This window comes from Vespa velutina, chromosome 10 (assembly GCF_912470025.1).
Source record: "Vespa velutina chromosome 10, iVesVel2.1, whole genome shotgun sequence".
In the NCBI taxonomy this organism is placed as follows: Eukaryota; Metazoa; Arthropoda; class Insecta; order Hymenoptera; family Vespidae; genus Vespa; species Vespa velutina.
Genome location: NC_062197.1, coordinates 4,410,446 through 4,425,767, shown reverse-complemented (window position 1 = coordinate 4,425,767; position 15,322 = coordinate 4,410,446). Strand labels below are relative to the sequence as shown.

At 39.1% G+C, this 15,322-nt stretch overlaps 1 protein-coding gene across 15 annotated transcripts in view; it reads right to left on the bottom strand.

Moving 5' to 3' along the window:
* Positions 1–15,322, bottom strand: part of LOC124952458 (peroxisome biogenesis factor 1) — a 97,204-nt gene that overhangs the window by 78,791 nt on the left and 3,091 nt on the right. For 7 of the 15 annotated variants that reach the window (XR_007101905.1, XM_047502360.1, XM_047502358.1 and 4 more), the window contains exons 6-15: positions 15,110–15,266; positions 14,857–15,019; positions 14,588–14,747; positions 14,182–14,504; positions 14,056–14,120; positions 13,917–13,976; positions 13,666–13,852; positions 13,428–13,601; positions 12,012–12,124; positions 11,861–11,939 (exon numbers count right to left, since the gene is read on the bottom strand). Coding sequence is in view for 13 of the 15 variants with exons in the window: in XM_047502360.1 (XP_047358316.1) it covers positions 11,867–11,939; positions 12,012–12,124; positions 13,428–13,601; positions 13,666–13,852; positions 13,917–13,976; positions 14,056–14,120; positions 14,182–14,504; positions 14,588–14,747; positions 14,857–15,019; positions 15,110–15,266 (1,475 nt within the window). In the remaining 2 variants the exon portion in view is untranslated. The other 8 variants (XM_047502357.1, XM_047502368.1, XM_047502370.1 and 5 more) reach the window with 6 other exon arrangements.

Below are 15,322 nucleotides of genomic sequence, written 5' to 3'. Positions count from 1 at the left end.
TCTTGATGAATAAATGGCGGTGCTAACATTCGTAGAATACAAAAGAAGAAGAGAAAAAAAAAAGAAAAAAAAGGAAAAAAAGAAAAAAAAAGGAAAAAAAAAAAAGAAAGGAAAAGAAAAAAAGAGAGCACCCTCGTCCTTCGAGTGTTCTTCGTTTTCAGCCTCGCACCACCGTTCACCAGATCGTGTTTTATTTCTGATAGCAACGCTTTCGTTTCTGCTCCGGTGTCGTCGACGCCACAAGGACATTATCGCCGGCACGAAGGACCCTTTCTTCCCCCATAAAGGCAATCACACTTTCTCCGCGCGGAGATAACAGCAGAATGGAAAAGCAAAGACGTTCTTGGCACACACCCCTCCTCCCTTCTCCTGACTCCTCCTCCGCCTCAATCTCGCCACGTTTTGCCACCCTACGCTAAATTTCGCGGCTTTTTCTTCTTCTATCGGGGAAAAGTGACTCTCTGCCTTCACGATAATAACCGTACAAAAGGAGGCACGGTAAGGAAGCGAATTCCTTTTTCTTTTTCCTTCTTCTTCTACTTCTATTACTACTTTCTTCGTCTTCTCCCTCTTCTTTCAACTCTTAACGAAAGTATTCGCGATTCTTCGTCGAGCACGAACGCCATTCGTTAAAGAGAAGTACTACACTTTTTCACTCATAATCTGATCGTAGTATTTATGCAGGTTGACTTTTCTCCATTCGCATAAGTATCTTTTTCCATCTTTTCATAGATAGACTCTCTTATTTAAAATTTACATTATGAACGATGGTGCGTACTCGTAAGAGTTTCGAACAAAGTTGAAAAAAGATTTTTAAAGAGGGTGGATAGGAAGGAGAGAGAGAGAGAGAGAGAGAGAGAGAGAGAGAGAGAGAGAGAGAGAGATAGGGGTAGGAGATAGGAAGAGATGGGATAGAGAGAAGGGTGACAACTGCTAGCTTGGACAGAGAAATCTAGGAGGCTCTCTCCATTAGTATTCGCGGAAGTGCTCCTCGCCCGATTGTGGAAGGTATTGTCGAGGAAGAATGTCCTCGTTGTCGAGCTCCCCTTGCCCCCGCAGAGATGGCAACGCAGAAGAACCAAGCAGAAAGTGGAGGTGCAACGGGGAACGGGAAAGAGATAGAGACCCAATGTTACGGTAAGGAGTCACGAGTCCAACTAAAATGTAATCACTTTGGAAGATAGGAATTCGTACGTTCTCGACAATGTCAATCGCGATTTTTCCAGGAACAGTTTTATTTCTTCTGACGTATCACCAACAAGTAGTTGGTTCAGTTTTGTTTCTGACGTTGAAAAGAAGAAGAAGAAGATCTATCGAGTAAAAAGTTTCGATCGGTGATAAAGAGACAGAGAAAAAGAGAGAGAGAGAGAGAGAGAGAGAGAGAGAGAGAGAAAACGTTTCGATGCAAGCAGATATTTTAATAGCATCGTTCGCCGTTTTTACTAAGAGGAGAAGGGGGTAGTTCTGTTAGTAGTGGTAGCGATGATGAAGAAAAGAGATCCTGGATACTGTTCTCGATTTTACACAGACTCACGGCGACAGAGATGAATGAAAAGGAAAAGAAAAAGAGAGAAAAAAATAGAAAAAGAGAAAGAGAAAGAGAGAGAGAAAGAGAGAGAGAATGAGAGAGAGAGAGAGAGAGGGAGAGAGAGAAAGAGAGAGGACGCACGGCACGATCGTTTGATTGCGGAAAATGACGGGCGGTGGTGCGAGTGGAAGTTTTGAGTGGGCGTCGGTCCTGCAGACAATGAGGCATTCAGGCCGGTCATTGTCAGGCCGACAACTGCGTTACAGTAGACAAACCCGAAATCACCGGCGCTATCGCCGTCCCAGATCCGATTATGCGAATAATAAAAAGCGTAGCAGGGAACGTAGAGGAGGAGAGGGAGGAGGGAAAGAGAAAGAGAGAGTGAGTGAGAAGTGATGAAGGGAAAGGAGAACACGGGGCTACCAAAGGATAGTGGATTCGACAATAACGCCGATGGTGTGCATGGTACTTCGAAGTTGCACTTATGCCAACGCGTTCCCCACCGATATTTAGCTTTCGTAGTTTTTCTGAAATAACGGTACTCTCTCTCTCTCTCTCTCTCTCTCTCTCTCTCTCTCTCTCTCTCTCTCTCTCTCTCTCTCTCTCTCTCTCGCTCGCTCTCTCTTCTCGACTAACTTTTCTCTATGAATCGCTTGGAAACGATGATAAATTTAATATTGTAATGGTATCGTTCTATTCAAGTAATTTATTCTATCCACGAACTATGAATGAAGTTTAGAATACTAATTGGAGAATACAAAGTTATTTATCTCTAACAGAGAAAAGAAAGTCAATTTTTTAAAGATTTAGAGAACAATAAAGACCGAGAGTAAAGGTCGACTGTAATTATTCAAAAATATAAATACATAATGCGTGTAGATATATATCTTAACAAAGACAATAGAAACAGGTAAATACAGATATGAATATGAATGGGACATCTTGGAGACCGATCTACCAAGAGTTTGCCTCTTCGACTTCGATAATGTCGATCGTTATCGACTTAATGCGGGTTATTATACCTGTCGATAAGACCGGATCGTTGTTCAAAGAACAGTCGAGGTAGAGCACAATTATGCGTTGAACTAGGGTCCTCAAGTCCGACAAAGTTGGAGAACTTGCTTAATTAGAAACGGTAGTCAGAAGCTGCCTTGCATTGTCCGGTTCTGTTGACTTCCGGCCACCCTTCACTCTCTCTCTCTTTCTCTCTCTCTCTCTCTCTCTCTCTCTCTCTCTCTCTCTCTTTCTCTTTCTCTCTCTCGTTCGTTCCCTCGCTCGCTCTTTCTCATCCCTCCTTACGACCCTGAGAGAACGCGGCCGAGTGCTGATTGTTTCATTGTTTCCCAACCCCACTGTCAAATGCCAACACATTGAATGGAAGTTATTGTTGTTTCAGGCCGCGTGGTAGACAAGGCTTTTCAGGAGAGTCCGATAGTCCTACCACTAAATGCCATTCCATGAACGAGGTGTCGACCTCGAAAGACGACGGCGAAACGAGCGCTTTTCGTCTTGCTATTTCACAGGAACGTTGTTACGGTGGTTCCCGTGGTAAACATTCAATGTAGACATACAGGAATTTTCAAAAACGATCATGTTACAGATAATTATATTCGGCCATTCTCAAACTTTCCTGAATGTTACTATATGAATGAATTTAATTCGATTTATAGACTAACAAAATATAATATATATTTTTAAGGATGTTACATTGCTACACGATAGATAGAAAATATTATAGCAACAAGGGTGCCGAGACCTTTCCCTTTATCTCGATATTTTTCATCGACTCGAGACGATAACTCGGCTAACTCCTCTCCCTTGGTAGTATACGGTCCACAACGAAAACTAGTAAAATACTAGCCGAGCAACATTTCACGAACGAACCGCAGCGTGACCGCCGCGAACGATAGGATCGTCGCATTTCCCGTGGACGCTCATATATAAGGTAAACTTATGTCAAACGTAAATTCCCCTTGGACTATCTTATCGCTAGTACGGTTTGCATGCTACCGATAGAGACCATGGCCAAACATTATGCGAAATTGAAAAACCGAAAGAGCCAACGCCACGTTTCCCGATCGATGAACTTCCGGTCAGTAGGATCGACGATCTTAAAGACCGGAAGATCTATCTCGATGGCACGTCGTCATAAGTTCACTGAAGAAATCTCATAAAGATCCTTAATGTTTTATCCCATTTTAGTCGCACGATTCTATAAAATTGAATCCTTTTGTTTATTTAAACATTTTAATATGTTAATTCTCTATTTCTCTTATTGAAAATCTCACGAGGAGAAAAGATCTTTCCCCTAAGCTATCTCGAAAAGAAGATTCTCGACCTTTTAAAGAAATAAGTTCAAAGAATCGCGGCAAAGGGAGGAAGGCGAAAAAATAGGGAGGAAGGACCATTCCGAGGACACTTCATCACGATTTAACGTCATAAAAGTCGAATAAGGCCCGGTGCTCGTAATGCCCCGACACCTTCTCGCAAGGATTGGAAACAAAATGTCGTAAAATATCAAAACGGTGCGCGACGGTAACATCGACTCTCTTTCCTTTTCCCTTTTTTTTCTTCCATTTTTTTTTTGCATCCACCCTGAACTCGATGACTCGAAGTACCACCTAGGACGTATATAAAATCGAGTATGGTAGAATGGTAAGAGAAGTGGGCTGAGGTGGAGGATGGAGGTGGGGGTAGGCGAGACGGTAAATATAAATAAAAATGGAAAGCCGGCCATAATGGCCGGTAGAAAAGCATGACGCATACCCCAATCCATGGCTGTTTCAAATTGATATTTCGAAAGTGCTACCATGATCGTCGCACGTTCGAAAGTATCGCTTCGTAGTCCTTCTCTCTCTCTCTTTCTCTCTCTCTCTCTCTCTCTCTCTCTCTCTCTCTTTTTCTTTATCTATCTATCTATCTATCTTTCTTTCTTTCTTATCATCCGCTTCCGCCGTTTTCTTTTCACATTTCTCTCTTTCTCTCTCTCTCTCTCTCTCTCTCTCTCTCTCTCTCTCTCTCTCTCTCTCTCTCTCTCTCTCTCTCGATGTCATCGCGATTCGTGCGTCAAAACTGATTTTATTTCCTCTCACCGATTCTCAGCAGCAATCCCGACTTATCGCCCAACCAGATGGGCAATTTCTTTACCGCAGCTGGAAAAATCGAACCACTGTTCTTGAAGAGAAAAGAGAGAAAAAGAAAAAATGGAAAAAAAAAAAACGGTAAAAGGGATCTCTCAATAAACTATTTACTAAACTTGCAAAATCAATTTTAGAAAATTCGATACTCGTAACGATCAGTTATATGCAGTTACATTCGTGAAATTTCACGATTATCGTATCGACATACGAGTAGTATCTATTTCTATCTTCTCTAGGTATATAATATTTTATATATCTATCGACGATCAAAGGATATTTACAAACACGCAATATCGTTACAATTTCACTTACGATATCTAATTTTATTTAACTGGGACTATAAAAGTGAAAATGGCATTGACGTTCATCGCTATCGTTGGAAAATTTTTCAATCATTTTTATTCGCTCAATTATATGTTGAATAGAATTTGATATAAGTAGGTATATAGAAATTATTTTTCAGTGGAGGACGTATCTCGATGTAGGTTCAGAAAAATCCATGCACCGATGAGCATGCAACCAAGTCAAAATATAACGCAACGCTCTTTTTCACTCCTCCATTTTCTTTTTTTTCCCATCTATCTCTTACGTTTTCTCTCTTTCTCTCTCTCTCTCTCTCTCCTCTTTCTATTTCCAGAACCAACAAAGGAAGGATTTGTCGCGAGACGAGATTTCACGGCTACCGACGACAAAACCTTACCTCCCCATTCCTTACCGCACAAATATTCGTATACTTTGCGAAGCTTTTAGGCTGTTAGAAATGCATACTCGTATGGTTCTTCTCCGTTCAAATTACAAGCAAATGATTTCTTCGAAGAACGTAAACGTATATTTTTTTTATTTATTTATTCTTTTATTTCTTGTTATTACATCCATTCTAAATGAAAATATGAATTGAAGTAAATTTTTATTTCGAAACTTTTCAATATATCGCACACTTGAAAAATTATATCTACTGTTATTATTATAACGAAAATGAAGATGAAGATAATAAACGAGGATAAGACACACGAGAAGAATAATGAGAACAACGACAACAACGTTGAACGAGAAGAACCATTAGGGAGTGAAGTAGAAGGAGGAATGGTGGCTATGGTTAAGATGATTCGCGTCAATTAATCTCCCTGTAAACGAGAGCATTTTCATTTTCGCTGATGCCCTACTCCTCGACCTCGGAGAATAATAATCCATCTTAAATAACCCGTAGGCTGAACTCCGCAGTGGCTTCCTGGGCTGCTGAGCTACCGAGGTACCTCCTTCTCTTTCTCTCTCTCTCTCCCTCTCTCTCCCTCTCACTCACTCACTCACTCACTCACTCTCTGCAAGTACGGCAACTTAGCGAAGGCTAAAGTAATCTCGACGGAAGATTCAATTACTGGCCGTGAGTGCAGCACGAGATTTAAAAACAGAAATTATGCCCATCGTCAGTCGCATTAACCGGCGTTCGTTCGTTTAGTACGTCCTCCTATAGCCGTCGTCTTCAAATTTCACAACTACGATAAAGAGGAAGGTAAATGGAATCTTAAAAAAAAAAAAAAGAAAAAAAATAAATCGAAAGATGTTCTATGTTTCTCTTGAGCGATTAAAAATATCAATTGTCGACAGACCTTAAGAATGATACTGTTCACATGACCAGAGAAATAACAATAAAATCTTATAAAATACTGAAAGTAATTGTGCCTTTTCAAAAATTAAAGCAAAGACATATTTTTGTATGATAGATAATTTTTCTTTTCTTAATCATTTATTTTTTTTTAATTCGACATCACATTATATGATTCAATCTGTACAGATATCACTCTGACTATTTCAAAGATAAAAATTCAGATGTGACGGGAATATGAATAGTGTGTCTTTTCGATGATCACCAAGTGAAATTGTTCCTCGATAGATAGAAATGCGTGAGAGTCGGCAGACAAGGAAATGAAACGAACTGCAAGGGCCGCAAAATCGGCAACGGGGAAATGTCCGTGCCTTTGAAGATGGGAACGATAAACCTTTGAAGAGCTTATCCGCACGTCTGCCTTCGAATGGTATTCGCGAGTCGGACCACATCCGAGAGAACGAGCCGTATGAACGAATGAGACGAGCTTCTTTGCTTATGAAAATACGTTGCATTGATGTAATCCTAACTATCTCGCAAAATCCACTTTGATCCTCGTCCTTCGTCATTCTTGGTTTAAATTAGACAGACGATCGGACAATATAATTATACTGTACCATACATATATCAATTTGTGAATTTATTGTCTAACAACATATATATCCTATGAATAAAAACTATTATACATTGATAGATTGGAATTTTATCAAAGAGTATTAAACGAAAGATTCAAATGAGGAAAACCGCAAAAATAAAGATTATTTTCTCGTAACGCCAAAAGTGACCGTCAATGTCCGATCATCCCATCTATCTTTCTCTCTCTCTTTCTCTCTCTCTCTCTCTCTCTCTCTCTCTCTCTTTCTCTGAGGAGAGATCGGTAGACGACAGAGAATGGTGCCTAAACCGAGATAGGATAGGAGCGAAGCGTGAAGAGGCCGTTATTGTGGGCGCTGACGCGCGTCATTTGATCGAGCACACTGTCGAGAGTAAGAGAGAGAGAGAGAGAAAGAGAGACAGAGACAGAGACAGAAAGAGAGAGAGAGAGAGAGAGAGAGAGAGAGAAGGTAAGTTTGTGTGTGCACCATTTCCCAGCGTGTCCCCTCTGACCCGCGGCTCGAGCTCGCAAACGATCTAGCAAGTGCTCACGAGAGCGCTTCGAAGGGGTGGCCAAGTTGCGCAACCCTAGCCCGCAACGACAACGACAACGACAACGACAACGACAACGACAACGACAACGACAACGACAACGACAACGACAACGACAACGACGACGACGACGACGACGACGACGACGACTCGCTAGGGTAGAATTTACCCCGCAGGCCGGCCAACCTAATGGAAACAAGAAATTGCGGCAAACAGCGTTACCCACGCTTCGACGCCCCGTAAATATTGCAAGAGGGACCATCACCAAGTCCTCTCCCTCTCCTTTCCCTCTCTCCCTTATTTTCTCAAAAGGGATAACTATCAAAACGAGATCAACGTCCATTCGATCGACCAATCGACGTAACTTTTTATTTTACATCAAACGATAATCAAACATTATGTATCTACGAATAAGTATTTAAAATGGTTTATGCTTCTTTTTTTGTTTTTTCTTTACTTCTAATAGCTCTGAATGAATAATTGAACGAATAATATCAATATAATTGGTTGAAAGACGCATAAAAACGTTTATTTGAAATAAACAACATTGCCTTCCGGTACGGTTCTCTAAGTTTTTCTTCTTTTTCTTTTTCTTCTTCTTCTTCTTCTTCTTCTTCTTCTTCTTCTCCATCTTCTTCTTCTTCTTCTTCTTCCTCGAAGAAAAGTCTGACGAAGCCACGGCAAACGCGAGAGAGTAACGGGAAGCCCGTAAATAGGAGAGAGCAAACAAACTTCAGGATGCTCGATTATTCTCCGAAGAATTAGGACGGCATTCAGTTGGGTGAAAATCATGGGCGCATTGTCGCGATTCCTTCGAATGCACGGGCCAATTGCCTCTTTTCCTCTCTTCTTCCTTCTTCTTCTTCTCTTCTCTCATCCTCATACTCTCTCTCTCTCTCTCTCTCTCTCTTTTTCTCTTTCTCTTTCTGTTTCTGCCTCTGTCTCTCTCTATTTTTCTCTCTCTCTCTCCCTTTTCTATCGTCCGCGCGTTTTGTCGACGCGTCTCGTTGAAGCCGAGTAAAAAGTCGGCATTTTGCCGTGCGACCGAATGAGAGTCAAGTTTTCGAATGTCGCGTAATGAGATTAGCTCCACGAGAAACGGTAATCAGGAATAAAAATGCGTCAACCGGCGGCATTTACGCTAACTAATCTCCTTCAGGAGCTTGCCTCTAACAGAGTTAGCCAAGGCGCCTGCCTTTTCCGACGCCTGGCCGGCTTGTTAGCCGGATAATTGGCCATTTTTATGCTAAGTAGTCGCTCGGCTGTTACGGCCGCGTTTTAGTTTCTCTTTATCTCAAGGTTTGCATTTGGAAATGCACGTTTTCGAGGTAAGAAAATGAAATAGACATATAGAAAGAGAGAGAGAGAGAGAGAGAAAAAGATTGAGAGAAAGAGTCCTTCCCTTCAGTGATATCGCTTTGTCCACAAAACGATCGTCCCTATCGGCTTTCCATTTCGCTTATCTTTTCGTTTATTTAGCATAGAAAATAAAGAATCATATTAAATATAAATTCCCCATGTTAAGTAAATACCTGTTTCGGATAATAATTTTCTTTAACTTGTAAAAGTCTCTCTCTCTCTCTCTCTCTTTCCTTTTCTCTTATAAGATATCTTAAAAAGAAAAGATAATCGATCAGCATTGACGTAGATATATTCATTATTTCATTATCCATCGTATTCGTCGGCTCGTTGACCGTACAACTTTCGTTGAATTTTCACAGACAGATAACTCGAATGATGACGAAGCCGGCAATAGAATTACGTTAGTTTATTGGATCGACTCTCGCATCGTAGCGTCGTTCGGTAAAGAAAGAAAAAGGAGAGAAGAAACAAGGCAGAATTTATAACATGAGAGGGTAAAAAGGAAGAGAGAAAGAGAGAGAGAGGTGGATTGGAAGAGAAACAAGGAAGCTCGAAAATCCATCTAGTGATTTCACAGGCAATTATGTCGAAGCATCCCGGTGCGGCTGAGTTACTCTTATTTAACGCCAATGTGAGCCGAAAGCACGCCTCGTCGAGCTTGCACCGCGATCCCGTTTGCGCAAAATTGTCAATGATAGAATGGCAGATTGAAACGTCACATTGAACGTCTCGCAGCACGGCTTTCCTTTCTCTCCTCCCTCCATACCCCCCACCCATCGAACGAACGCGCAAAACTTCGACGCTACCGATTCATCGATCTGTCCACGTCGTTTCGCCGCGATCCTGTTGGCGAGCACCGTGCGAAAATTCGCTCGCGAATTTATCGCCCCGTCCGTGTGAAAAATTAGAAATTCTCACGAACGTGGCATTTAAAATGTCTTCCGAAATCGATTCGGATGCATTCTCTATTTTTCTCGAACAGACGATGAGCTCTCAGTTTGGTTGTAAATATAATTTAAAAATCATTATTACGAATATCTTGGAAAAGTATATAGGATATTATTTCTATTATCTTCGCTCAACTCGAACGAAATAATGTATTAATCCTAATCCGATTTTTTATTATTAACTTTTATCGGACGGTAACGTTTACATATTATATCTATTATACAACCGGCCGATGTCATATAACGAAAGTATTTATTTTTTCGAGATTAAAGTGTTTCATGCGAAAGAGAGAGAGATAAAAAGTATCTAAATACCTGTAGTACCTAAATAATTCTCTGTTATATAAAATATTTAACTAAAATAACAATCAGACTTTGAAGATAGAACTTCGACGATAAGTTAAGCCTTGGCCTATCTAAAAGAAATAGAAAAGTGTCGATAAAAACATTAAGGGAGAAAAATCATAGGATGGCCGATAGCCGTCCGCAAATATGAAGAAACGGACGAAGGGGTAGAGGACGTAAAGGTCCGAAAGTTTCCGTGATAAATTGCATTCGGAGAGAGTAGTCTCATCCACCACCCCCGCTCGTAACCCTCCACAAAAGTATCGACAATTCCTCTTCGCGCTGGTTGAATCGAATGAAAAGAAAGCAGCGGTAAGAGAACGATAACTCGATTACTGGAGACCTAGATAAATACGCGAACGAACGCGAACACCAACTGCGTTTCAACCATTCTATGCTTTTCCCTCTTGTAGTAGTTCGGGAGAAATATTGAAGAAGTGCATTACGCATTTACGCGAATGTATTCTTTCCGTTATTCTCCTTTTTATTCTTATATTCTCATTGTCATACTTCGTTTGTAACAATTGATTCTCCTATTTGAAAGGAAACAATGGATCAAAAAGAAAGAAGAAAAAATAAAGGGATAAAGTGAAATCCAATAATTTCGTTCAAACGTTTCTCCCGATCCAAATCCTCTGGTTATTTCAATAATTATAACGATATTTACAAATTGAAATAAAACGTACATATATTAGAGATTAAGAGAATAATAATAGTAATAATAGTAGTAATAGTAATAGTAATAAATAATAATAAAAATATAATTCGATCGACTTTATCAGGATTGATATCTGTAATTTTTTATGACCCGGTTTATCATTCTTTTAGGTACAAAAAACAACACGTCTCGTACGAACGTTCTAATCCTGAAAGCTTGTAGGCTCATAAGGACGAGATTGGAGTGTCGGTGGAAAGCTCCAAGCGATATCGTCTACACTTTACTTAGTCGTTTTCATCGTCTCGGCCAAGAGTAGAGTTAGATCTAGAAGAGAGAGAGAGAGAGAGAGAGAGAGAGAGAGAGAGAGAGAGAGAGAGAGAGAGAGAAAGAGAAGGTGGCAAGAGCCGAAAGCCAGAGGCGGATGTCGCGCCGGGCTAAAGTTAAATTAAATCACGGGCGAAGGCAGCTAATATTGTAGTTTATCTGGCGGGACATTAGCGTCGGTGAAATATGCGCCTCTCCTTCGCCCGAACTTAAAATCAAGATTCCCCAAAGTTCAAGCGCGCGACTAGGCTCGCGCCGCTAACTTGCCCACCTTCTCTCTCTCTCTCTCTCTCGTCTTTTCCGTGTTTCCTGCTAAGTCGCGCGTGAAAATACTAATTATTATACTGATTATTAATACGAAAAGTTGCCGAGCCGCTATACTCAACCCCCTTTCGCGTTACTACTACCTGCCGTTTAACGTACTCTTCCAGAGAGGGCGAGCAAAATGATGTGGAAGGAGGAAAAGGAAGAAGAGGCGTTACTCCTTCGCGAGAAACGCAGCCATCCGGATTATGCTTATATGTATACTCGGTTAAAACGAGGAAAAGATGAGCCCTGGATACCTACCGAACGATTAAAAGCTGTCGACCGTTTGTCGGAATAATTCGGATATTTCTATCGTAATGAAATTTCAAAGAAGAAACATCAAAATTTCTCATATTTTCGCGATATCCATTATTCATTGATAAATATGTATATTCGATAATTGTATCAGATATTATTTGGACACGTGAAGTTCATTCTAAACATGAACATGTTTTATTGATATATGTTCTTGACTATATAAATATAATTTATAGAGTTTACCTTGTTTCACGCAAACGTTGCCTTTTGATTTTTCAATATATCCTCGACAAAAGTGTCACCCTTTGAGAATCTCATATAACTACGATAATAAAATGTAAAAAATGTCTATTAATATTGGAGAAATATTGAATAGTCTATATTAATAACTTACATCCTTATATACTTCTCCATTTCCGTGGAAGACAGAGACGGTTGAATTGATTGTACAGATTCGACGAGATGTGTTTGAGTTACTTTGATATCCTTAGGTTGAAGTTCCTCTTCCTGTCGTATAAAAAGAATTATTATAGAAATTGAGACAATAATAAATTTTCTTCAAGAAGGAAACAACTTCGAGAACTGTAGTCTCTTCGAGGTCTTAATCTTATACATTATATATATCTATTTCGTTGATTTCTATATTACTTACGTAGATACACGATAACGTATATCTACCTATACGCATTATAAAGCTTATCTGTGTGCAAGGCTACTCTCAAATCGCGACGCGTTTAGGAAACTCACTTACTAATTAGACGAACAGTTTGGATAACCGGTGTTCTTCCGGTAGGTAAGTACCGTCGTAACTTTGTTTTCGACGAAGGAAGTTAATTAATAATTTCCTATCATGCGGAACACCTTCACGGTGTCCTATGCGAACGTCTTCCAAAATGTCGCAGATTCCTTCGTTTTATTTCAATTCATTCATTTCGATTCTTTTGTCATGTTATATATACAATCTTTACAAAACTGTCATCTATCTATATATTTTCCTTCGAAAATGTTATATCTGTTAAAAAAAAAAAAATTATTTCTATCGATAGACAAGACATTTTATTCAATGGACACGTCAAAACAAACAATAATCGATAATCGAAGTCAATCTCATTGTTGGAAAACACGTTCAACGTTAACGAACGATCCCGATAAGCCCTGGAACGATTTGACTGCTTTTCGATCCTGCAGAAACGACAGGGTGGTGCATGGTTCTAAGTCGTGTATCATTATAACGCATAAGATAATAACCCCCTCGACGTTCAGCGAGGCGTAGGCCAAGATGAAGTGAAGCGAGATCGAGGGATGGTCCCGTACTCTCTTGGCCTGTGCTAATAAACCTTGCTCTCTACGTTTCTCCTCAGTTATATCACACTACCTCTCTACCAAGCACGACGATGGCGGCACTGATGTTAGTAATGGTGCGATATAGTAGATGTGTCCTTCGTTTATATCTTATATGTATATGCGTCTATGTAAGATACAGACCTAACGATATTATCGTCATTACGCACTATCTTACTTCGGAAGTTCCCTACAAATGATTCTCAGTGAATCTCCCTTCATTCACACAGAAAATGCTTTTCATTATTGGCGAAACGGCTCGAGAGGGATCGTTAGAGAAGTGTCCTGTTTTGACAGGACACAAAGGTTTCAATTAAATCTTATATCATTCGCTTGAAAAGCAAAAATAAAGTACCGAGTAGTCCGTTAAAAAAAAAACAACAATAAAAAAAAAAAAAAAAAAAAAAAAAAAAAAAAAAAAAAAAAAAGAACTAACAAATATTACAACCAAGATATTTGTATTATTTACCGGTATGACTTGTACAGCATCTTCGAAGGCAGCCAATTTAGCTTGGGTAATTATCGCATTCAAATCGGCACCGGTTAATCCAACAGAAGCGCATGCGATTTCTTTCAAATCTAATTCCATTATATTTATGTTCTGGGATTTACAGAGAATATGCAGTATCTCTTCTCTCTCCAACTAATAAAATAAACGTAAAAATTGATGTTGGAATATCATTGACTGAAATGATAGAATATCGCACCTCATTTGGTAATGGACAATATAAAGATTTATCTAAACGACCAGGTCTTAAAAGAGCTGGATCTAATAAATCAGGTCTAGACGTTGCAGCTACTACAGCAACCCCTTCTCTATCTTCTATACCATCGAGTTGGGTCAACAATTGATTCACAACTCTATCCGTTACACCTGTACTATCGTGTCCACGTCTGTAGAAAATGTTAAACATTATTATAATATTTGGAATGAGTCATTACATTTCGAATAATCTACCTTGGAGCAAGACTGTCGAATTCATCGAAGAAAAGAACACATGGTTTTGCACGATGAGCCCTAAAAATATATAATTTTTTATATTACACATAATGACTGATTAATTTTTTATATTTTATATTTTCACCATATAACATACCTTTCAAAAATGTTTCTTACTGATTCTTCACTCACACCAATGTACTTGGATAACAATTCAGGACCCTAATCCAAATGAATGATAAAATATAATAAGCATAATAAATATTTCTTATATTAATATTACCTTCACACTAATTAAATTCACACCACATTCATTAGCTATCGCTTTGCCTAACAAAGTCTTCCCTGTACCTGGCATACCATACAACAAAACTCCACTTTGAAGCTTGATCGGAGCATTTTTAAATATTTCAGGATACTTTAATGGCCAATGTAAAATTTCTATCAAGGATTCTTTAATTTTAACTAATCCTCCGATGTCTGACCATGAATGATTAGATCCTTTATATAATTGAACACCTTGCAGAGACAACGGTTTATAATTATTCAACACGGTCGATATATCGTCCTCTGTGATAACGATCGGTGGTTTGATATCTTCTTTTGCTGATTAGGAACGATTAAATTCATTGTCATTCATTAGACCATCTTTTTTAATGCAACCCACATAAACGTTCGAGATTTATTACCACAACGTTTCCAAGCGGCAAACGTCGCCTTATCCGCCACATCAACGAGATCTTGTACCATCCATCCCTCCGTCTTGTTACCATAGTAATCCCAATTCACGTTGCCAGGCACGTACAACTTGTCCTCAAGCATTAATTGCAAAATATCGATTCTATCCGCCTGAGGTGAGACAAATTAACGAACGTATACTCTAGATCGATGACACGAATTTTCACACACGAATAATTTTAATGTTTTAAAATGTCAATGAAATGGAGAATTGATTTACCTTTTCGAGGTTCGGTATTGATAGAACCGTTCTGAAAAAGTTCAATCCTCTGGATGGTCTCATTTTTTTACCAATTTTGTTCATGTCAACGCACGTAGCTACGATCGACACGTAATGTGATTCTTGACATTGCATTATGGTGTTGATGATCATATCAGTAATCCTAACATATTTTCATAAAAACATAGTACAAAATTTTTGTAAATAATTAAGCTTCAATACCTAATATAAATAAAATTTCAGTATAAAATACCTGGCTGCATTAACGAAGTCAGGAGTATTTTCTTCGTTATTTGATGATACCATAGTAATACTATCGATATCTTCCAAAAATAATATTGATGGTTGATGATAAATACATTGAGACATCGCGGCACATACAATCTTTTGTAACATTTCTACTTTTTTTCCTACATGTAAAATATAAAAATCTATATTCAGTCTATGTTCAAAAATAACATTACCA